At 35.0% G+C, this 23024-nt stretch overlaps 2 protein-coding genes across 5 annotated transcripts; one reads left to right on the top strand and one right to left on the bottom strand.

Moving 5' to 3' along the window:
* Positions 1–1296: 1296 nt before the first annotated feature.
* Positions 1297–9227, bottom strand: LOC112732369 (isoamylase 1, chloroplastic). The gene is made up of 18 exons (XM_025781071.3): positions 8509–9227; positions 8112–8294; positions 7643–7738; positions 7406–7558; positions 6813–6904; positions 6554–6695; positions 6349–6456; positions 5321–5406; positions 4774–4845; positions 4564–4687; positions 4093–4179; positions 3471–3563; positions 3036–3194; positions 2675–2758; positions 2521–2601; positions 2354–2436; positions 2168–2285; positions 1297–2017 (listed from the first exon to the last, which is right to left on the bottom strand). Exons 1-18 carry the CDS (start codon positions 8884–8886, stop codon positions 1754–1756), a joined length of 2403 nt encoding a protein of 800 aa, XP_025636856.1. The 5' UTR covers positions 8887–9227; the 3' UTR covers positions 1297–1753.
* A 7388-nt stretch (positions 9228–16615) lies between these two features.
* LOC112732368 (DUF21 domain-containing protein At1g47330) lies at positions 16616–19419 on the top strand. Of its 4 annotated transcripts, none has more exons than XM_025781070.3 (10): positions 16616–16759; positions 16971–17084; positions 17159–17223; positions 17523–17599; positions 17736–17819; positions 17926–18039; positions 18301–18387; positions 18464–18602; positions 18741–18854; positions 18944–19419. In XM_025781070.3, exons 1-10 carry the CDS (start codon positions 16749–16751, stop codon positions 19258–19260), a joined length of 1122 nt encoding a protein of 373 aa, XP_025636855.1. In that variant the 5' UTR covers positions 16616–16748; the 3' UTR covers positions 19261–19419. The 4 variants fall into 4 exon arrangements, with proteins under 4 accessions (XP_025636855.1, XP_025636854.1, XP_072068206.1 ...); XM_025781069.3 differs by having other exon boundaries at positions 18738–18854; XM_072212105.1 differs by lacking the exon at positions 16616–16759 and adding an exon at positions 16800–16932 and having other exon boundaries at positions 17024–17084.
* The last annotated feature ends 3605 nt before the right edge of the window (positions 19420–23024 follow it).

Raw genomic sequence — 23024 nt, 5'->3', positions numbered from 1 at the left:
CTTCAGTCCTTCCTCTGTTTCCTCTTTTGGAGATTTATAGCACATCGCAGTGATGTTCTCTGCCAAATATCCATGTTCGACTACTATGTCAGTAGCCTCGAACCTACTTCACCTATCTTCATCACAGTATTCCACTATCGAAGTCTCACCCCCACATAGTGTAAAGGTTCATCATCAAACCCAAACTTTTCCACATCGTGTATCTTGACACTAAAATAACTCATTATCCCAACAACCTATAAGACAAACATAACATACACAATAAAATTCTCACATTGATCAACAACAATAGAAAGGCATAAATTCAATCACTAGGGTAAAATAAAAACTTCTAAAACAAAACAGGAAACAAATATTGAACTATAAAACAATACAATCACACACACAACATCATCACATATTAATATGCATTAACATGAAAACCAAATGGGTTGAGGAGATTTGATAAAGGAATACCTGACACGATATTCTTCCAGATACGAAGGGTTTCAAACTAACTACTTTGGTGGAACTTGAATTTTACTGAACGACAATGTCACCTCTCTAGCTTTGAATCGCTTCGTGCTTCACAAGAAGAAGAGTCAGTCTTAGAATAAGTATGTGTTCTGTCTCAACGCGGGAACCATGACACGTCTATTAACCCCTACCCCTTCAGTTTGTCACGTCGAACACGCCGTTAACAATTTCACTCCCACTTAATGGTAGGACTTGATTGATGCTAATCAAAACTATTTTGAACATAAATAGGACACTTTAAACGTTGGGGACTAAAATAGAATTCACCCCAAACAAAAAGAACTACCCATGTATTTATGAGAGGAAGTCAGTTCCACTCATCTCCAAGCTCCATCCAAAGCTTAAGCTGTAAGTCATCTTTCATTTATAAGACAAAATGCTCATTTTTCAGAACATGTGTAAAAAAAACACCCAAAAAGAAATCTCTGGACATACTATATAAATTTGCATCTGTACAATATAAAGACTCTTTAAATAAATATCACTTCAAAAAAACTAGTTTTAGAAACTCATCGAACCCGTTGCTATATTTTGCTACAGCAATCTCGATTCTCCTCTGAATAATTTCATTGATTATACTCCGAACATAATTAATAACTTCATGGATTTTGCTTTTCTTTAATGATCAACGATTCAGGGATTATATTAAACGCTTATAAATTTGTTCTCGTTGGCCTAAAAACGTGTAATCTGGACATTTATGTGAATCCTAACTTAGGTATTTCAATTTATGGGTATACTGCATTACCCAAACAGAAAAAAGTCTCTTGGTTCTTAAGATTAAGAAATATAGTGTATACACCTATTATTTTCATATAACTGTATAACCATAACATTGAACACTAGCCAAGTCAAAGCAAGTCCTTCAAGAAGTCAGGGGAGTACGAACTGAAACTACAGTTAGATACTCTTGCTTTTTGTTGATAAAATCAACATCACTATGGCCAGATCTATAGTCTTATTATAAAATTGTTTTACACTTATTTAATTCAATACTTGAAATTTGTGAAACTTGGAGCAGATTCACATCAATTGAATTGATGGAAATAAAAATAGTTCACTTTTCCCACCACATCCATTTTTTCTTCAATAAGTACAGCTTCTTTCTCTGCTTTGATGTTTCCCCTTTCTGTTGGAGATTCCTCTAAGCATTATAAAATCTCCACTTTGATTATTATTCATATATTGCTAATTACAGGGGGAGCAATGTGTCTAGAAAGGATAACGAATCTCCAAGCTACGCACTTCCATCAGGAGTAAGCAAGAGGATGATGGAAGAGTAACTAAGCATAGGATACAAATTGGCATCAAGAAACTGAGCATACTGCTGTATTGCAATCTCTCTTCCAGGAACATCAGGACTGAGAAAATCATATGGTGCAGGCTTGCTCGTGTCGACAAGTGGTTCCCATCTGTATCCAGGACGTTCTGGCAACGTAATTGCAGAAGGTAAATGACTCATGTTGAAAGCAATGTAAATTTCTCCTTTCACCGAATCCACCTGGGTTCATGTTCATTCCAATCAAGGGTAAGAAGCTATTACTGATGCAGTATCACAACAATGAATATAGATAGCCATGCACTGTGGTGCATAATACGGACTTAAAAAGCATCTAGGTGACACTGAATGTGGGCAACAAGATAATTGTACCATGGTAAAGGCCACGAAACGGCTAGTTTCAGACCAGTCTGGCATTCCAGGAGAATGACCATGCCACTGCAACCTCTCCGCTGTTGGGAAGTCGTCCAAGCCCAGTGACTCACATTCCCTGTAGGATTCCATTATTAGAATATATGAAAAATACAAGATACCAATAAGAAAGCAAATGGTACTCACTGGCGGAATTCAGTCATAAGGCGGCAAAATCTGAAGAAGTCTGACGAGGACTCTTCCTTCTTGTCCCATTGGAAGTAATTAAGCTGCAAAAAGCATGAACTCAATGGAATTAATAATATGATGGATGCACATCAAAGGGAGAAAACGAAAATAGAAAAGAGAATCACGTAGTTATCATGACAATAGGTATTGTTGTTTCCCCCTTTGGTATGTCCATATTCGTCCCCCATATATATCATCGGAACTCCCTGATAAGAAACTAGAAGTCAGTAAACAGAATTCCTGCTGTAACTATCAATATGCTGTTAAACTGGGCCTTACTTGGGAAACCATGAGTGAGAGAAAGAAATTTCGCATTTGCCTTTTCCTCAATTTCCTCACCAAGGTGCTAGCAAACTCCCCCTCCTACAATAGTTTGAGAAATGGAATTAATATTTGATGCAAAATTCGTATTAACTTCAACATACAGCTGCAGCATAAGCTTCAATCTCCAACTATTCTTATGACAAGACCGCAAAACAGCAGCTAGGAACAATTTAGGCTCACATACTAGTATGTTACCATCTACATGAAAGTATATCAGAATATTAGCAGTAGCATATTTGGCCGTGCTTTGAAATATTAATGGTGTTCAGAGCCATAATCTTATGATGAACTCTCAGAACAATTCTTTAACATCTACCTGACCACAGTTCCAGCTATTATTATGATTTTCTCCATCATTATTGTCTTCCCCATTGGGCAAGTTATGCTTGTTGTTATAAGTCACCAAGTCAGCCAGAGTAAAGCCATCATGCGCACATACAAAGTTGATACTATTCCATGGTTTTCTTCCTCCTCCCTGTGCCAAAGATATACCTTAATGTCAACCAGACAAAAGCACAAACACAAAAGAAAAGATAGCAATAAAAGACCTAAGCAATGAAATCAGCTGAACTAGATACTAATCCCTGGAGAATACATTTAGTGACAAAGTTTGAAGCCAGACAACTAGGATATTTAATATGATTTAGTAGGTAGTATATACTAATAATAGCATATAGCAATCATGCAAAATTAAGAGGGAGTTTAGAGCCAAAAAAGGAACACAATTGTCATAAGAGACAACAGATTAAACCTGATATAAGTTAGGACTGCCACAAAGGCATTCAGCAAATGCTCCAGCAAAGCCATCAGTACCCTTGATAAACTGGCGTACTGTGTCTCTATACTGCAAAATGCAAGAATTGCTCATTAATGGAATACTTTTATGCTGAACCCATAGTTCAAAACCTTTCTGTGTTTGAACATTTGAAAAAGTCAAGATTGATATGCTGTTTTTAATAATCCAATTAACAGAGACCCTACCAATCCACCATTAAGGATAGATCTGGAAATAAATGGTGAAAAGATTATGTAGACAAATATAAATCATAAGCAAATATAGACAAATATAAATCACAAACAAGGTTTACATGCATTTCGGTGTTCACAAGTTTATCAAATTAAAGGACTTCCAAAACAAATGAGATCTGATGCAGTTACTCTGGAATCTCACTTTTCAAGCCACAAGATTAGTTAGGATTTATGTGATATGATGACGTAAAATTGATAAAATTATGATATTTCACAGTGTTGCACTATCAAATTCTCTTTTCCATAAATTTAACCATTTGATGTTGTGCTGCCATATTTTCTTAGTTTCCAGTCGCAGCATAATGATGGGGTTATGAAGACATCGTTTATGTATCTGCACTGACCTTCCCATTCCATTCTGACCAAATACCCCAATGAGGGAATGTGCCAACTTGGTAGAGGCCTCCAGCATCCCACGCTTCAGCTATAAGCTAGAAAGAGGAAATTAAGAAACTGCACATATTAGTTACCTGCTTCCAAATGAGTGAATGCTGATATGTAAGGTCAATAATAATTAATAAATAAAATAAACCAATCAAAATATTTTATGAGAAGTCAAAGGAAACCTTTCTACTTGCATTTGGAAATCCAGGTGAAGCAAGAGAGAAATAGCACCTAGAAGGAAGGGCTACCTAAGAATGCTGTCTAACTTATTCCATCCAAGAAGAGTTAATAAATTCTATAACCTAGTTCCCCATCTTCTTACCCGATTTAATTGCCATATACATCTACTTAGACAAATGAAAATCTATAAGTCCTCAAAGTAAAATCAACCTTTGTACTAGTAATCAAAGGAATAATCTAAGTAGAAAAACCTTCACTCCACGTAGGATTGGATCATTACTGATCATGTCAATCAACGGTGGGCTGCCGAGGGGAGTTCCTGTTGTCATCAAGTCACCTATTGGATCCCCAAATACATTAACTCCATCCCAGAGACTGATGACGAACAAGGAAAGGAAAAGAAGAACATTAGTATGAATCAGTCTCTAGAAAAATATTGGAGTAAAAGTATGGTACACAACCTGCTTCCCCTCGTCATAATTGAAGCAAGATCAAAGCGAAAACCATCCACATGAAATTCTGTTACCCAATATCTGTTGCATAACAGAAATATAGTTAGGCCTTCAATCCAGTACGATAACAACTTGTAAACCCTATAGTAGGTAATACTTGAATGAAATCTGGCCAGAATTCAATAATTTTAACCTATGATATAAATCTAAAGGTATTGTCTATAAGTGAAAGGTAGCATTGTAAGTTAAATTATTTTTCGAGCGGTATGTTAGTAAGGTATAGATTTTACATATTCTCTAATGACTTCAATAAATTGTTTCATGTGTTATTAAATCTCAAATTATGGTATAAAGATGCAGTATATCTTTGGTGAGGTAATTTAGAAACAAAGAAATGCCCACGAGCACAAAGTTAACGATCTTCTAAGAACTAAATAAAAAGTTTTCCAGTTAAAAAGAGATATAATATTCAAAAAGAAATTTATAATAATTTAAACAGATCCATGAGAAATAACTTCATATAAATATAACACACTGATAATCATAGTAACAATACCTTAAGCAGTCCACGATAAATTGTCGCACAACTGGATGGTTGCTATTGAATGTGTTCCCACATCCAGAATAGTTATAAAATTCCCCCTTAAAATGCGAGAATAGACCAAATTAACATTAAACATGATCTAAAAAACAAAACTTGCAGGTGTAAATAAGTTAGCAAATAGTCACAAAGGAAATTGTTAGCTTTAAGGATAAATACCCCAAACAGGTACACAAGCACGAAAGGTTCAGGTACAGCTTTGGAATTAAGCATAACAGAGAGTGGGAAAATTGACTGAATCCTCAACTCTTAACTAACTTGTGCAGAAATTGAGAACAAAGGGAATGCCATGATTCCATGTGGGTGTGTACATATTGTGTGTGTATTTCCTGTTAAGGGAAAGAGGAGGAAGCTAAATTTGGGAGTTGGCTTGGGAGAGTGGGGCTGCTATATAGTGCCCTGTTTCTCTTTGCTTGACACACATTTTCTTCTATCTTCTCTTCATCTGTGAGCTGAGATCCAGACTCATCAGTGTGAATAATACAATCATACTACTTCCTCTAGTCCCCATGTCTGTGGTTTCTTAAAGAAGCATATATCCAGTGAACCAAAAACAAATTCTAGCGACAGAACCTGAGGCCAATTGCTGGAAGCAACATGACTGATAATTATCAGGTGCGTTAAGTCTAATTTTCATGAATTCACACACCTACAAAAGAACCATTTTTCCTCAACTACATGAGAATCAATATCAAGAAACTAGAACTAATAGAATACTTAAATGTTTTCTTGTAAACTAAAAGTAGATGATTCTGAAAAGATGATACATATCATATAACATTTATGGACACTCATAAAAGGAGTTTTGGTAAATATTTAAGTGTATATAGTAAGCCACTCAAGACATTAACTAAGTCAAAAAGAGGTTACAAAATAACCTCTTTAGACCACTGTTAACTAGTTGAGTCAAGATTTAAGATCCTCCATAGCTTCAAATATTCCAACCAATTAGGTGAAGCTGAGAACAAAATATTGAAGTATACCTTAGGCGCTACCATGTAATAAATACTGTTGTCCACACCTCTGAAAGAAATAATGGGACCCTTCTCATTCCCTTCAGCTGTATGATTGAAAACAACATCCATGATAACCTGCTCCAGTAATATAGCAATAAAAACATAATCTAATTCCGAAAAAAATAAAATAAACGAGAATTGACCAAATGAAATCAAATGTTATCCTGGTCACCTCAATCCCACGTTTGTGTGCCTCTTTGATCATGAACTTCATTTCATTAATTCCATCACGGCCACAATTTCTTATACCATTAGATGAGTATCTAATCATTGGTGAAAAGAAATTGATAGTTGAATACCCCCAAAAATTCACCCTGAAAAAGTGAAAGATACAGCATTATCATACTCTTGAAACAAATTTCTTCAAGAAAAAAAGAGGACTTAAAATGAGAATTGTGTAGAGACTAAGTGATTCACTTAAGGAATCTTACTTATAGTCCCCTAGTACAGAATTGTAACTGAAGTATTCCAGCTCATTGAACTCGTGACATGGCATTAATTCTACACAATTTACTCCAAGCTCCTGCAAAATGAATAATTTGAAATTAACACATTATTATGAATTAGTTAACAGCTACGGCATTCGTCTTTCTTTGATGCAGTGATTTAATATACACTTCAAAGGAGAAACATAATGAAATCCAACTTAAATTGTATGTAATATCTACATACCTTAAATTTATGGCATTGATACAACAGTAATATAACAGACAAAGTCACCAAGGCTAGGAGACTCAATCATCGTGCTGGGCACTGTGTATTTGATTTAATACTACTTCCCATTTGAGAACAGTCAGGAAGCTGTACTGTAATTCTCTTTTTTTCATGAATTTCTTTACAATTCACATAATAGCACATAAAAGATCAACAATATACTTTTCCCACTAAAGAAATGAAAAAATTATTGAAATTATAACTTCTAACAGTATACCATCCTGTTACACAGAATATCCACCAGTAAAAAGAAAAGCCCCAAGGGACACTTGAAAATTTTTTTTAAAAGAAAAATATTAAGAAACTTCACCTTTAAGTGGTCAAGCTTCTCCACTACACCGAGATATGTGCCGGGGAACTTAGTCTTGCTTGACTCATGCTTTGTAAACCCTCGCACATGCATTTCATATATAACAAGATCCTTTTGTGGATACTTCAGTGGTAAATCTCCTTCCCAGTCAAACTAAACAATACACAGAAAGAATAAGTGTATGAAAGTTAGTTTTTGGAAAAGTTTGAGTAAACAACCATAAAATAAGTAAAGTACCTCGTTATCATCAGAAAAAGGTACCATGCCAGCCATCTGGGGCCAGCAGTTACCATCAGGTCCTAAAGCTCCAAATTCTCCTCTGCTTATTACTGCCTAGACAATGAGCATTACATTATTAAATTAATAAAAAGCTACGCTAAGCAGCCTTGTTAGTTTTGCCCAAGTTTGTTTTGAAGATACAGTTGTCACGTATGTAGCAAATGCTAAGTGTGGCTGGAATCTGGATGGAATGGGTGGTTAAAAACTATGAGGTTCTAATCCCATATCTTGGCACATTATTCTGGAAATTCGTAGGAAGTGTTTTGGCTGGGAATTTCTTTTTTCTGTTTCTTTTTTTTTTTTTTTCGTTTCATTTAACAGTGGATATGTATTGCTATTCAGTGTAGAGTGTTCACTAGTGCTTTGAGTAACATTTGATATGCATATATAACATTTTAAAAATAATTAAGAGTGTAGAGCTACTAACTTTTGCATAAGGATCCAGCACCACACGAGAAGAGTCAAAGTAGTGTCCCTCTTGTGGAGAAAACTTGCCATCAAATTTGTATCCATACAGCATATCTTTAAAATCTCCTTTTAGGAATACATGCCATACACCTCCAGTCTTATTTATCAACGGATCAAGAGGAAGGCACTCCGTCACTTGATTCTACAGCACAAAAAGAAAATTGAAACTTTCGAGACCAACAGACTAATCTGTGAAATCAAGCAGAGGTTTTGAGAATATATTTTGAAGTTACATGTTCAAAATTTAAGTCTAATTGGTATGAACTGATTTATTTCGAGTTTCCATTTCTCAAGCACAAAAAGTGAAATACTGAGAAAGAAAGAAAGAAAGAAAGAAAGAAAGAGGAAGAACTTACATGCTGCAAATCAGATAGAGAGATCAAACAGAGAGTGGCTGAGACAGCATTGAGAGAGTAAATGGCGAAATTGACCCCGCCATCTTGTGGGGTAGCGCCAAGCGGGGCGGGGTATCCCCTGGAAACTTGGAAGCGGCTACCCAATTGAGGCTTCTCGACGACAGCTGTGTCGGTCTCAATTCCATTCCCTACGGCTGCACAAGTGGTGATATTGAGGTTCTTGGAGACCCTCGTGTTGAGAGGAGTAAGAGTAACTCTAATCCTCCCTCCAAAGTTGGAATGAGAGTGAAGCTCAAGCACCCTTTGAGGAGAGGGTAAGAGGGAGCATGAGGCACTGTGAATGAGAGTGAAGCACCCCATTGACATTAACACTGGCATTGGGAATGAGAGTGGTGGAGTTGAACATTCATCAAACACAAGGAGTGCAATGCAGGGAAACAAGACTTTCTTTCTAATCCCGATTTGGAAGGTGTGGATTGTAGTCACTCACTTGTGACTCCTTATATTTAATATCATCGTAATCGTAATCGTAATCATAGTCGAAATGATTATACGCATGAAACAGAAGGAGACAGATGGACGGACATATCTGCTAGTTTCTGAGCGGAGACAAACAACATTCTTGTTCAAGCTTTTTTGTTGGGGCCACCCCTCTTTTCTTTTACTTTGTTTTGGATCCCTTCAATTTTTTTATAGCTGATTTGCTATCATCATTCTTCTTTCAAATCCTAATCAAATTATTATTTAAATAAGGGTAAAGTATACTTTTTGTCCCTAAAGTTTACTAAAAGTTTCAAAAATATCCCTAAGTTTTGATTTGTTTCAATTTTGTCCCTCAAATTTTCGATTTGCATCAATTTTACCCTTATTACTAATTTTTTGATAATTAATATTTTTCTTTCCAAATATACCCCTTCCTTATACCTATCATCATCATCATCATCATCACAACCCTCTCATCATCATCATCATCATCACAACCCTCTGTCTCTCTTACTTTCTCTCTTTTCATCTTCACTGTCTTCTCCACCACCATCATCATCACAACTCTCTGTCTCTCTTTCTTTCTCTCTTTCTCCGACTCTCCATATCCATCACCACCATTTCCGTTGAGTTCCAATCTTCAATGACCACCACCATTTTTCTTCTTTTTCGCACAAACCCAACAACAACAAAGCTATCGCTCTTCTTCCTTCTCTGTTAGCAAACCCAGCCTAATTAATTATTAGTACTAGTTGGGTTAATACCTTTTTTTGTTTCCAGATTTCACACAAAGCAAAATAAAATTCTTTTACTGCCACACTAACTTGAAACTCTGAACCCAGCAACAAAGTTTCTTCCTTTTTTTTTGTTTCCAGATTTCACACAAAGCAAAGCAAAATCCTTTTGCTGCCACACCAACCTGAAACCCTGACCCCAACAACAAAGTTTCTTTCTTTCAATATTACTTGTACCATACCTCATTGAAAAATTAATAACACAAAAAATAAATGACAAAGAACCAAACATGATCCATTTCAACACAATTCTTCTCATTTCTCAAAATGCTAACATCCAAAACAAACAAAATTATCATCATGATCATGATCATACTCCAACCTCCTCCCCTCTCCCAAAAAAAAATAAAAAATTAAAAAAGAGAGAAAATAAGAAGAAGAGGAGGATGAGAGAAAAGACCACATCTTTAAACACTTGCATCATCAAAAAGTATGATTTTTTTTTTTTAAACTTCATTGTTGGGCAAAAATGCATGCTTTTTGAAATTTCAATGAACATATTGAGAGTGAAAAGTGGTAAAAGCATTGCTAGAGGGATCCTGCAAGAAGAGCTCCTCCAAAAACCGGTTCCATAGAACCTATCCCACATCTCATTCTCTGTTTGCTAACAGAGAAGGATGAAGAGCGATGACTTCGTTGTGTCTGGGTTTGCGCGAAGAAGAAGAAAAAGGGTGGTGGTCATCAAAGAATGGGGCTCAACGGAGATGGTGGTGATGGAGATGGAGAGTCGGAGAAAGAGAAAAAGAAAGAGAGACAGAGGGTTGTGATGATGATGGTGGTGGAGAGGAAGGTGAAGATGAAAAGAGAGAAAGTAAGAGAGACAGAGGGTTGTGATGATGACGATGATGGTAGGTATAAGGGAGGGGTATATTTGGAAAGAAAAATATTAATTATCAAAAAATTAGTAATAAGGGTAAAATTGATGCAAATCGAAAACTTAAGAGACAAAATTGAAACAAATCAAAACTTAGAGATATTTTTAAAACTTTTAGCAAACTTCAAGGACAAAAAAGTATACTTTACTCTTTAAATAATTGTTCACTCATTCATGTACTGACATACAATCTGCTACTTTTTTTTTTTTTTTTTTGGACTTGACAATCTGCTACTCTTTTACCCTTTTTATTTTTGGTTGAAGCTATTCTCTTAAGTTTTAACTATTTTTATCAAAATTTTGTAACCCAAAACCCAATAACTCTATTTTGTTTGGGTAAAGTGGTTTGTAAGAGGCCCAATTTTCTTGTGTTGGGTATGGTGTTTCCATTTTATATGTGTGCAATCTCCTGTTCTATAACGGTTTTTTTTATCAGAATTATACAACTGAAAGCCCAATATTTCTATTTTTGTTTTGGGTAAAGTGGTTGAAAGAGGCCAATTTTCTTGTGTTGGGCACACTTACACACAAAATGTTGAAACCCCATTAAAAAACACACATACAGAATGATAATGTTAAAAAAAGAACGAAGTAAATATTTTTTTAGTTAAAAAATTTACAAAAAAAAAAAAAAATTATCATATGCAATTCACATATTCTTTATAAATTTAGTGAAAATATTCACTCTTCATCCAATTCTACTATTCACTAAAGAAATTTCCAAAAAAAAAGAAGAGAGAGACAGAATGCATTTATTATTTAATGTATAGTCTCGGTTTGTGAATTGGCTCATTCGTGCATAAAAATGAGCAAGTTCAAGTTAGTAAAAATATAACTCATTTATAAGCAAATCATTTTAGTTTGTGTCAGATAATTTGCAAGTTAAGCAAGTTTAGGTCAAACAGATATGAATTCACATGTTTGACTCTTCATATATATAACTAGAATTTTAGAATTTAGTATGAAAATATATATGATAAAAAAATTTACTTGCATTTAAATTAGCTAAAACTTGCTAAAATTATTCAGTATTTTTTGTTAATTTATCTTTTAAAAAAATAAAATAAAACAAGTCACACAAACCAATATATTTAATTCTTCAACTGGGATGAGTTGAGTCAATTTGATATTTTCTTAATTCATAAAAAGAAAGCCAATTTGTTTTTTCAATTTTGATTCTCTGGTGACAACTGACAAGCTAACTCAATCCACCCGCAATTGAAGAGCTCTAATTTAATGAGATGGTTAAGCATGCTCAAATAAGTTTCTTCATGCTGTCAAATTGTTTTAAGAAAGTCCACTTCAAGCCTTCAGGGAGGCCAGAGAGAAGAGTAATTGGCTAATTGCTATAAATTATTCAAATGATTAGATTTAGACAATTTAATATTAATTATAAGAATTGATAATGTATGTTTTTATATAACATTGTAAGTACTAAGTAGCAACAAGTTTTCAAAATTAGAGGCTCTGCACTGCAACCCTTCTCCTAATTGACAGCAGAACATCATTAATTAACTATCGTGTTGTTGACATTCGTCATGACTCATGAGATTGAGACATGACCTGTATTAGAGCAGAAACTTACCACAATAAGCATGCGTGCATACCCTGACATATTTATATTTATTTATTTATTTATATTGTATTGTGGCAGCTTGTGCAAACTGCCTCCATTATTGGGTATTGACTATTGAGTATTGACATTTGCACATACTAAAGCCGTGAATATTTTAGGAGGGCAAGACTGAAAAAATCACCTAGTGACCTAGATTTGGATTTTATTTATCTAAATTCCAAGCTTATAGTGATAATACCATTATATATACTAAAAGACTTAGATAGCGTCTGGAGGAGAAGCTGAGATTAGAAAATAAGAATTAAAATAAATTTTAATATTGTGTTTGATATAAAAGTATATAACATTGAATTATGTCCTAACATTTTGTTTAGTCTGAGATAAAAGTAGTGACTAAAATATTTGAAATTACAAAAATACTTCTAAATTTAAAATGAAACTCTAACTTAAATCCTGTTTTAATTTCCAGCAAGCTCCATCTCCTTTCTTCTCTTTCTTGAGCTCAAACAGAGAAGTGAAGGAATCATCTGGTTAACCTCATTGTCGACAGTAACACCAACGATCTCGTCGAGTAAGGCGCGCCATGTGTCTCGGACGCTTGTCAATCGTACTATCAGTTACTCCCGAGGATCGTCTTGTTGTATCGTTCGCCGCATCTGCGTCTACCTCGCCATTGCCGCCGCCGTTCCGCTCTGCACTTTCCCTTAGAGTTGTGCCTATGCTCTCCTCTCTTTCTCTCTTGCCGTCGTTGTTTTACTCAGGCTAAAAACTTCAAAGTGTGACAGCAACTCACCTAACTTACGCACTACAAGAAATTGTCTAATTATCGACGCTAAAAATCGATGGCCAGATTTTCCGTCGATAATTTTCGACGGCTTGTCATCGATAAAATGAAAAAGAAATTATTAAAAATAAAATGTTAAAATCGACGACCATGTCGTAAATTATTTTAGCAACCTTTTAACACTTTAGTTTTATCGTCACATTATCGACGAAATGGTGGGTGAAATTTTTTTCTTTAAAATCGACGGATTAGCTGTATATTTTAATAATTATAATGTCAACGGCTTTTACCGTCAATAAATTTAGATGATTGAGATTTCTTTCTGAAACTGATTGGACGGTATAAATTTATTATATAAATAGACGGCTGAAGTGTTGATTTTTATTTTAATTAAAATCGACAAAACTACCATCGATTTTTAACCAACAAAAAATCGTGCCCGCATTTACTTCCCGCGCCCACAGTATCAATCAATTTCTCCAAAATTAATCCCAAACCTTCATAGATTCAGAACTTACGCTACTTAACCCCAAAAATTAACCTTAAAATCTTAATGAGGCTGCTTCTTCTTCTCCAACGCCCGAGAATAGAGGCCAGAGATGAAGTCACACTCACGGAGAGGGGCAGAGAGCCGCCGGAGAGCAGAGCTTCTTCTTCTTCTTCTTCTTCTTCTTCTTCTTCTTCTTCTTCTTCTTCTTCTTCTTCTTCTTCTTCTTCTCCCCCGCCGAGCCTGCCGCCGTGCCATCCTCTTCATGCAAGTTCCTCTCTCTCGCGCTCTCTCTCTCTATCACACTATCACATTGTGATTTGTGAATCTATATGTAAGTTCTTCTTCTTCCACAGATTCGTTGTTGCAACATCTTTGCCAGTCGCCGTCGCTATGAGCCCGTCGCCGTCGCAGCTCCTTGTAAGTTTCTCTCTATCTCTCTTTGATTATTATATTTATTTTTTCAATTTTTGTATCTACTATCTTCATCATGAAATTCTGAATTAGCATAATCAATTCTTCTTTATTTGGAGATTTGATTTACCTATTGAATTTTCATTTTTTTGCTGGTCACTGTGGTTTGGTAGGATTCATATTTGATTTGACATTTGTTTTGGTGAATTTATGCTCTAGATTTACCAGCTTGTTGTTTATTTTGCTGTTGTTAATGTGGAATCTAGAAACAAAAATTAGAATAGTTTCGGCAATGGAAAGCTTCTAGAGAGAAAGAACTGATGAGGGAAAAACGATTCCACACAAACTCATCGGCAAGTATTCCGGGTTGCATCAAGTAGTAATAACTCACAGAAGTGAGGTCGATCCCACAGGGATTGATGGATTAAGCAACTTTAGTGAGGTGATTAGTTTAGTTAAGCTAACAGTGGTGAATTGAGTGAGATTTGAGCAATAGAAAGTAAATTGCAGAGAATTGTAAATTCCAGAATGTAAATGACAGAATCTTAAAGAGCAAGAAATGTAAATTGCAGCAAATGTAAAGGGAATTGGGTGCAGGAAAATTTAAATTGCAGAGAAATGTAATTCAAGCTCACAGCAAACTCAAATGTAAAATTGCAGAGGAACATAATTGCAGGAAGGTAAATCAAGCTCAATGTAAACTGAATTGTAAAATTGCAGAAAGGAAAATTTGCAGAAGAGAATTATCAGAAACTAAAATTGCATAAGCTAAATTAATATTCAATACTGAAATGTAAAAGTGCAAAAAAATAAAAGTGTTTCAAGAGAACCTTCTATTCTACTCCTACTCCTACTCCTACTGCTGCCTACTACTAATGCAGCCTACTCCAGCGCTCTACCTCTAATGAAATGAAACTAATGCCTTTATATAGGCTTTACAAAAAGAAAATAAAATTGCAAACAAATTACAAATAAAATGAAATTCCTATTCTAACTGTGTCTTGTGCCTTTGAGTGATGTCAATGGGCTATGCTTGCTTTTAATTTTCAATGGGCTTTGAATCAGATTAATTGAGCCAGAGTTGCAGCTTCCAAGAGAATGGAGCATTTTCAAATTGAGCGCAGTGTTCATTCACCCACGCGTACGCGTCCCTTGTGCGTGCGTGTCCTTTGTGTTTTGGGCCTTCCATGCGTACGCGTCACCTACGCATACGCTTGACCTTCAGATTTTAGGCTTGTGGCGCGTACGCGTGCTATACGCGCGCGCGTCCATATCAGTGTTCACTTTGTGAACGTAGCGTTTGCTTTGACAACGCTGTACCTCGCGTACGCATCACCTACGCATACGCATGGTGTTCCGAAATGCTACTTCCACACTGCCGCTCAGCCCACGCTTGCGTGTGCTTCATCAAGTATGTCACACCCACACGTACGCGTCATGCATGCGTACGCATCGATGGCCAAACTTCCATTCCAAATTTAGTTTTTCTCGAAAATGCTCACTCATGCAGCGTAGCGTTTTCTTTGCAAATGAACTCCAATCACTTCCACGCGTACGCGTCATGTACGTGTACATGTGGGTATTCAAAATTCGTTGGCCGACGCATAAACGTCCTATACGCGTGCGCGTCGTGGCGTTCTCGCGCCAAGAGTGCTCTCCTTGTTTAAATCATGGGCCACGCTTTTAAAAGCGTGGCCTAAGGCTCCAAAGCGTGCTCAAACTTTAAAATGTGTCCAGAATTCTTCTTTTGAGCTTATTTTGTGTTTTCTGCTTCTTGTCCTTCATCTTTTCACCTATCATCAACCAAACAGATTCATCAAAGCCTTGGCATAATAATCAAATCTTGCATCATTCATATTATCAACTAAATCTTGCAAGAAATATAATGAAAATGCATAAAATTACCAATGTTCGATTGAATCAAGACAAGCATGAAATTCTCACTCAAACACTTACTTATTGCCTAAAAATGCATGAAAACCAAGTAAAAACTAATGAAATAGGCTTGTGAAACTAGCCTAAGATGACTTGTCATCTAGAACTTCTGCAAGTATGTCAAGCTTCCTCATTTTTTCACGATTTTGTTTAATTTGTTCACAATACTTTCAACTAACTTAAGGTAAGTAGGTAAACATTAAAAAACGAAATGCTGAAGGTATGTAGGTAATGGCAGCACAAGCAAGGAGCTAGCTAGCTTTGAAGAACTCAGTTTGCATTGAATATAAAAAATGTTTTCCTGTGTTATGACTTATGAGAATGCAAATTAACTTTTGAGTTTACTCAGCTTAATTATTACTATTTATTTTATATGCCATGAAGGGGAGAGTTGGGGACAAAGCAAGATGATCCAAAGAGAGAACTACAACAACTACCATATATACGACAAAAGAATAATGGACACTCTTGCTAAAGCAAGTGTTTTGAACTTTTTAATTATATATAGATTAGAGGTAGTAGTTGGTTTAGGTAGTTTTATACTATCACCAGACCATTGTCTTTATGTGTATGCACAATTATTATATGTCAATGTTCATTTGGAATTATAATCGAGTTTAATATGCCACATTAATTAACTATCATATATTAGGTGATAGTTTTTCAAGTCTCATTTGGTGAACTAATTAAGAACATTGTGAACAAATTATATGCAACACCTGTACTTAAAAATAATATCCTTTTACTTGAATGAAAGATGTGGGGAGGCTTGAATTTATTGCATCACTATGAAGGTTTTACTATGGCTGAGTTGGCCTGTTATACTTATTTAAATGCATTTTAATGCAGCAAGCAACTAAACCTATGTAGCTGGTGGAAGTTCTGATTCAACTATGCATGAGATGTGAGTATAAATATTGGAATTGAGTTGCTATTGTCTGGTCAGGAATTCATAGACAGGGAGGCATAAATGAACTTTGACTTTGAGTTGTTTTAAAAATTATTGTAGCTCTGAAAATTTATCTGGTTTACTGTTAAATTATAAGATACAAGCTACACCTTCAAAATTTATTTCTGGTGAGTCTGTCTCTTACAGTTCTTATAATTTTCTTCAGGTATGCCTCAAATGTGAATGTAACTGGCTTGTGTCGTACGTCTCAATTAAAAGTTGCAGATTTTTCATATAACTTCTTTGTTGGGAGCTTACCCAAATGTTTGCATGTTCCAAGGTACTTATTTAATCCTCATTTCATGTTTTGCCATTCTACTCAACCTCCACATTTACATGAATTCTGTCAAACAGATCAAGCTTTCAAGGGAATTGCCCTCAGATTAAAGACATAAAGCAGCGGACTTCTGTACAATATGGTATGCATGACATTATTTTTTTTTTGTACTCTTTAAAATTGATACATCATTTTTGTTTTAAGAGACATTTACTTTATCCAAGTCTCTACTTTTTTATATACACATATACAATGTTAGTTGCTTGCTAATAATCTAAAGTTTGTGAAAATATCTAACCAAATATTAATAATAAAAGAAAAAAAAATAGTAGAGGCTATAATTAAAGGAAAAATTTTGGAGAAGAAACAAACATTGAACTTGGAACCATTTGTCCCTCTATTTTGTTAAGTATTGAAAACTTTTTTTTATATTATTTGCAGCAAAGATTATGCTAATTATTAAGAATGAGCATTTACTTTTAGGCGCCCTCCTCGTAGCTAAATCATTGGCATTGGAGGTATGTTCACATAGATCATTTCTAAACTTTTCAGCTACTTTATACAATATTTGATTTTATCATTTATGTGAACAAGGCATGTTCCTCCATGTCAATTTTGGTATGATTAATCTAAACAAAATTTGTGTTATACAAGGGGGTTTCTCTTTTTATGGAGAAAATGTTCCCAGAGTGGCTTGCAATAATCATATCAGCTACCCTTTTAGGTATCATTGCTAAGGTAAAATTTCTATACCTTTTATGGGAACATTTGTACATAGATTGATAGTTATGTACATATATTTTTGTACTTTGTTTAATTTCTCATGTTACAAATTTGATCTTAGATTATCCCTCAAGTATTGTGCTCTAGATATGGTTTGAGTGTTGCGGCAACCGTGACTCTCTTTGTGAAAGTACTTCTGTTGATTTTCTTCCTCATTGCATATCCAATTAGTAAGGTATAGTCCTTTTATTGCTTAAATATTAAGTTATCATAGTTGACTCACTTAATAAATCATTATATATCATTTTTCTTCTATTAGTAAATAATACTAAATCACATGGCATTAAAATTAGTATATAAAAAAATTACAATTTCATTAGCAACCGATATTAGCAACATTTCAAAGATAATGTGTCACTTAATATATAACACTTGATTTGATACTCCTATATTTTGAAAACATGACATTTTAGATAAATTTAGCCATGTTCTTTAGGTGTTGGATTGGCTTTTTGGCAAGGGGCATAGTGCACTTCTAGGAAGAGAAGAGCTCAAGACTTTGGTTCATTTACATTCCAATGAGGTTAGCTTTTTTTTATTGAGAAACTTTATCATACTTTTACAGCCACATGCTAAGGTTTATTTTCATTCATTATTAGGCAGGTAAAGGGGGAGAGTTGTCACTTCATGAAGCTACAATAATTGCTGGAGCATTAGACTTAACATTGAAGACTGTTAAAGATGCCATGACACCAATAAGTGAAATATTTTCTCTTGACATTAACTCCAATTCAATATGTATGTCCTTCAATACATGTCTATCACTAAGTGGCTAACAGAGTAGGTGAAACTTGGCCACAATGTCAATACATGTTTTTATTGACAAAATTGATACATTAAAAAATTAACGTTGTTCCACAATGGCTAACAAAGTAGGTGAAACTTGGCCACTATATGAGATTCTGAATCAATTTCAAAAGGGTCAAAGCCATATGGCTGTTGCCATCAAGGGTGAAGTGAACATCAAAGATGCTGCAACTTATTCACATGGTATGATTCAAATTGATTCACATTCAGAAAATCATTAGGAGTTCAATGTTTTCATGACATTTTAGGCCATTTAACTATGGACTCTGCAGGACTTCACGCCTTTGAAATGGTAGATTATACTAGTATCTCAACTGATGCATCAAATTTGACCTCACAAGAAACAGAATATTATAGTGCAACACTAAAGAATGCCATGAAGCTAGAGGGTGACTCGGATGCATTGCGCACAAGATCACAACACGAAAGCAAAGCAAATGTATCATTTGAGAAATCAACAAATGATAGTGAAGCAAGTTCTAAATGGTTATCTAAGGATGATGACAATCAAGGTGACAAGGTTGCTGCCTTCCCTGTTTTGAATGAATTCATGTCTGACTCTAACAAATCCTTGTTTACTTTACTTTGAATATTTTGTATTATTAGTAGATTGTAATTTAAACGAATATAAGTCTGAGTTTAGTTATTTATCTTGTCTTGAGTCTTTATATTATAGGATTATCTATTATTTTGATAAGTTTGTAAACTCATTATCTAATATTTAGTATAAATTATATTTAAAAGTTTATTTGTCTTGTTATCTAATATTTTGTATAAATTTTATTTTGATATTTAAAATTTTATTTGCATTAATTGTTTACTATTTTTCAAATAGAAAAAACTAATTAAAAAATGTGTTTATTAAAATCGACGGTAAAGCTGTCGCTTTTTAAATTTAAAACAGACAAAAAAAAAAAAAAAAACAAAATATAGACAACGAACTTGTCGGTATTTTAATAATTAAATCAACGGCTCTTTTGTCGATTTTATTGAATCAAATATCGACGGAAACGGTGTCAATTTTGTATAATAATATCGATGGCTCCTTTGTCAATTTTATTCAATCAAATATCAACGCAAATGGTGTCGATTTTGTATAATAATATCGACCACAAAACTGTCGATTTTATTAAGCGGGTAAAATTGGCAAACTCATATTATAGACGAAAAGATTGTCGATTTTAATGTATTATTATCGACGGCCTGGTAAGCCATCGATTTTATTAGAATTTTGAAAAATCAACAAGTTTAATAGCGACCTCATTCATTCGTTGATTTTACCGTCGATTTTTAATATTATCGATGGCCTAACCGTCGATTTGGCCGTTGATTTTAACGGTGTTTCTTGTAGTGACGGTGGCTGCGATGGCGACGAGAAGGAGGAGGTGGTCCTAGTGTAAGACTCCGGATTTTTTGAAAATTAAATAATAAATTATTTATGATTTATTTTTTTATTCGAGAATATATTTTTAGGGATTATTAATTGAGTACTTTCTTATTGTTGATTTAAAATTTTAGTGATTGAAAAATAATAAGAATTTTATATGCTTTAATTTGAAAAATTAGATTTTTAACTTTATTTTATGATTTTAAAAGAAATTAATTTGATTATCTCTAATTATAGAATTAGAGTATTTAGTTAAAAATAATTTACAAGTTGATAATTAAATAGTATTTTTATAAACATTAATGGAGGATAAAAATTAGTTTTCAATTACTCTATTATCCTTAACTTTTATTAAAATTAGCAAAATTACTCTTACTCCTTTTTAATTCACAAACCCTAACCTAACACCCACCACACTTCCCTTTTTCCCCTCACAACAGCGCCGCAGCCCCACTCCCCCTTTTCCCCTCTCCAGCATACATAACACAATACACACATGCACCTCCTCATCCACGTGGAAGGAGAGAGCTAGAGGAAGGAGACACAAAGATTTTTAAGATTTTTTTATTTATTTTCTTAGGTTTTAATCAAATTTTTTATGTAATGAAATTATCTAAATAATCAAATATTTAGAATTAAAAAAGTGTTGTTATATTTTTAAGAGTTTTTAGGCTCAAAACAAATAAGAATTAAAACTTTTTTAAAAGAAAAATATAAGTACAGCAAAATCATATCCTAATGAATCAAAATTGTGCCCTAAGGACACCCAAAACCTCCTAATTGCACGCATGCCTGGTGACCATGCTTACAAGCCCGGCGTGCATGCCCTTAACCCTGACCTCTTCATACTCAAGTGGTCCTAACTCGAGTTATAGAGGTTGAAATGAGGCGGTTTCAGCTGTGTTAAAAAGCTAACATGCAGAGTTTTAGAATAATATGCAAATATCTATAAGGATGTTTAGTTTGAGCCACACACCACCATCATCAAGTCGAAACAAAAAATAGCGCCCCAGACATCTCTAAATGCACACCAGGCAGACAAGATGCCACGCTCGGTAGCCCCCTCCCTGTTGCCACGCACGCCCAGTGGCCATACACTCCATGCCTGGTGTGTGTACCTCTTGAAGGTGTATTTTGGGCTTACGCCCAATTTCCTCTATGCATGTCCAACGTAAAGACAATTCCAACTTTCAAGATTGATGCCAGGGCATCTTGGCTAGTTTAACAAGCCATTTTTAGTTTGTTTTAGGTTAGTTTCATGCATTTTCTTAGTCAATAAGCAAGTATTTAGTTGAATATGCATTTATAACTTGATTCAAGAAAATATTGTGAATTCTAAACAATTTCATGAGAATAATGTAAGGATTGAATGATAAAATGAATGATGCATCATCTCATGATTAAGAGCAAGACTTTGATGCACTTTATTTGATTGATTTCAGGTAAGAAGAAGCAGAGAAGAGCCACGTTAGTGCCACTAACTTGGCAATTAACGTGGAAGAGGGGACAACTTGCGACGTTAGTGGTGAAGCTAGCACCACTAACGTGTTCAAAGGCTAATTAAGCCCCACATTAGTGGCCCTGTCAGTGCCACTAACATGGGCACTAGCGTCGAAGAATGAAGAGCTTGCAACGTTAGTGGTGAAGTTAGCACCACTAACGTGAGGAATGGCACTAACGTTGGCATTAATGTGGATAATGGGGAGTTTGCAACGTTAGTGGTGAAGTTAGCACCACTAACATGTTCGAAGCTGAGATTTGCCCACGTTAAAGGCCACGCTAATGCCACTAACGTGGGCCATTAACGTGGAGGAAAGGGTGCTTGGGACGTTAATGGTGAAGTTAGCACCATTAACGTGACCAAGGGTTAGGAAAGGCTACGTTAGTGGCCACGTTAGTGCTACTAATGGTGGGGTTAATGTGACTCAAAGAAGTTTGGGACGTTAGTGACCAAGTTAGTGTTACTAACATCTTCGAACCAGGAATTTGCATTTGACGTTAACCACACTAACGGCCTGACTAACGTGAATGATACCCAACTCAAACTCTTCCAAGCAAGCTGAGCAAAGCCCACTGAGATTGTAACTGCTTCAACTGAGCTCAAAGGCACACATCCAGAGACTTGCAGAGATAACTGAAGATCAGAGAAGTAGTATATATAGGGGTAGTTTTGAACTAGAAAGAGAGATTAGGACCTGGGGATCCAGGATTGTAAACACTCTGTATTAACTTTTTTCTGTAATTCAGTTTTACTTTCAATGTATTTTATTTTTCCATCTTTCATTTCCAGAGCCATGAACAACTAAACCCACCTTCTTTGGGTTAGGGAGCTCTGTTGTAATTAAATGGATCAATTATATTTCTTATTCTTCTTCTTCTTTCCATTTTCTTTGATTTACTTGAAAGCTTTTGCTCTACATCCAATTGAGCAATTGTCTCGGAAGAGAAATTGCTCATACTTGGATTTCCTCAGAACCTTGGAAGAGGAATGAGGAAATCATGCTAGAAATGCTTTCTCATGTTGGACTGGATTGGGGGTTGGATGGATATAGTGACATATAATCCTACCAATACTTTCATCTAGGAAACCATGTGGTATAATCAGTGATCGCACTTCATCTATTTCCATGAGCAATTAGATCAAGAAATTGGGTAATTGTTTAAGTTTAGAGAGATTGAATTGCCAAGGATATGGGATTCAATCACCTAAGATTGCCAAGAGATCAATGAGTTGCATGGATTGAGGAAGAGATGAGAATGAACTTGATCCGGAGAATACAATATCTCTTGAGCCTAATGAGCCTCCCATTTCTGATCTCCCCATTCTCTATATTCTACTATTTTACATTTATGCTCATCACCTCCATTCCCATTTAAGTTTCTGCAATTTACTTTCTGCACTTTATATTCTACCATTTACTTTCCGTTATTTATATTTCCTGTAATTTACATTTCCTGCCATTTTA

Source organism: Arachis hypogaea, chromosome 13, assembly GCF_003086295.3.
Source record: "Arachis hypogaea cultivar Tifrunner chromosome 13, arahy.Tifrunner.gnm2.J5K5, whole genome shotgun sequence".
NCBI lineage: Eukaryota > Viridiplantae > Streptophyta > Magnoliopsida > Fabales > Fabaceae > Arachis > Arachis hypogaea.
Note: the sequence above shows the minus strand (reverse complement) of the source record. Positions and strands in the feature narration are given on the sequence as shown.

What these genes read in the sequence shown, in the direction of transcription:
- LOC112732368 (XM_025781069.3), top strand. An exon ending in GCGGACTTCTGTACAATATG is followed by an intron (nt 17,224 to 17,522) that starts GTATGCATGACA and finishes TATTATTTGCAG; the next exon opens with CAAAGATTATGCTAATTATT. An exon ending in TTTTAGGTATCATTGCTAAG is followed by an intron (nt 17,820 to 17,925) that starts GTAAAATTTCTA and finishes ATTTGATCTTAG; the next exon opens with ATTATCCCTCAAGTATTGTG.
- LOC112732369 (XM_025781071.3), bottom strand. Translation starts at nt 8,886, where the DNA reads ATGCCAGTGTTAATGTCAATGGGGTGCTTCACTCTCATTCACAGTGCC. An exon ending in ATTATGACGAGGGGAAGCAG is followed by an intron (nt 4,688 to 4,773) that starts GTTGTGTACCAT and finishes GTTCGTCATCAG; the next exon opens with TCTCTGGGATGGAGTTAATG. An exon ending in CAATCCTACGTGGAGTGAAG is followed by an intron (nt 4,180 to 4,563) that starts GTTTTTCTACTT and finishes TCCTCTTTCTAG; the next exon opens with CTTATAGCTGAAGCGTGGGA.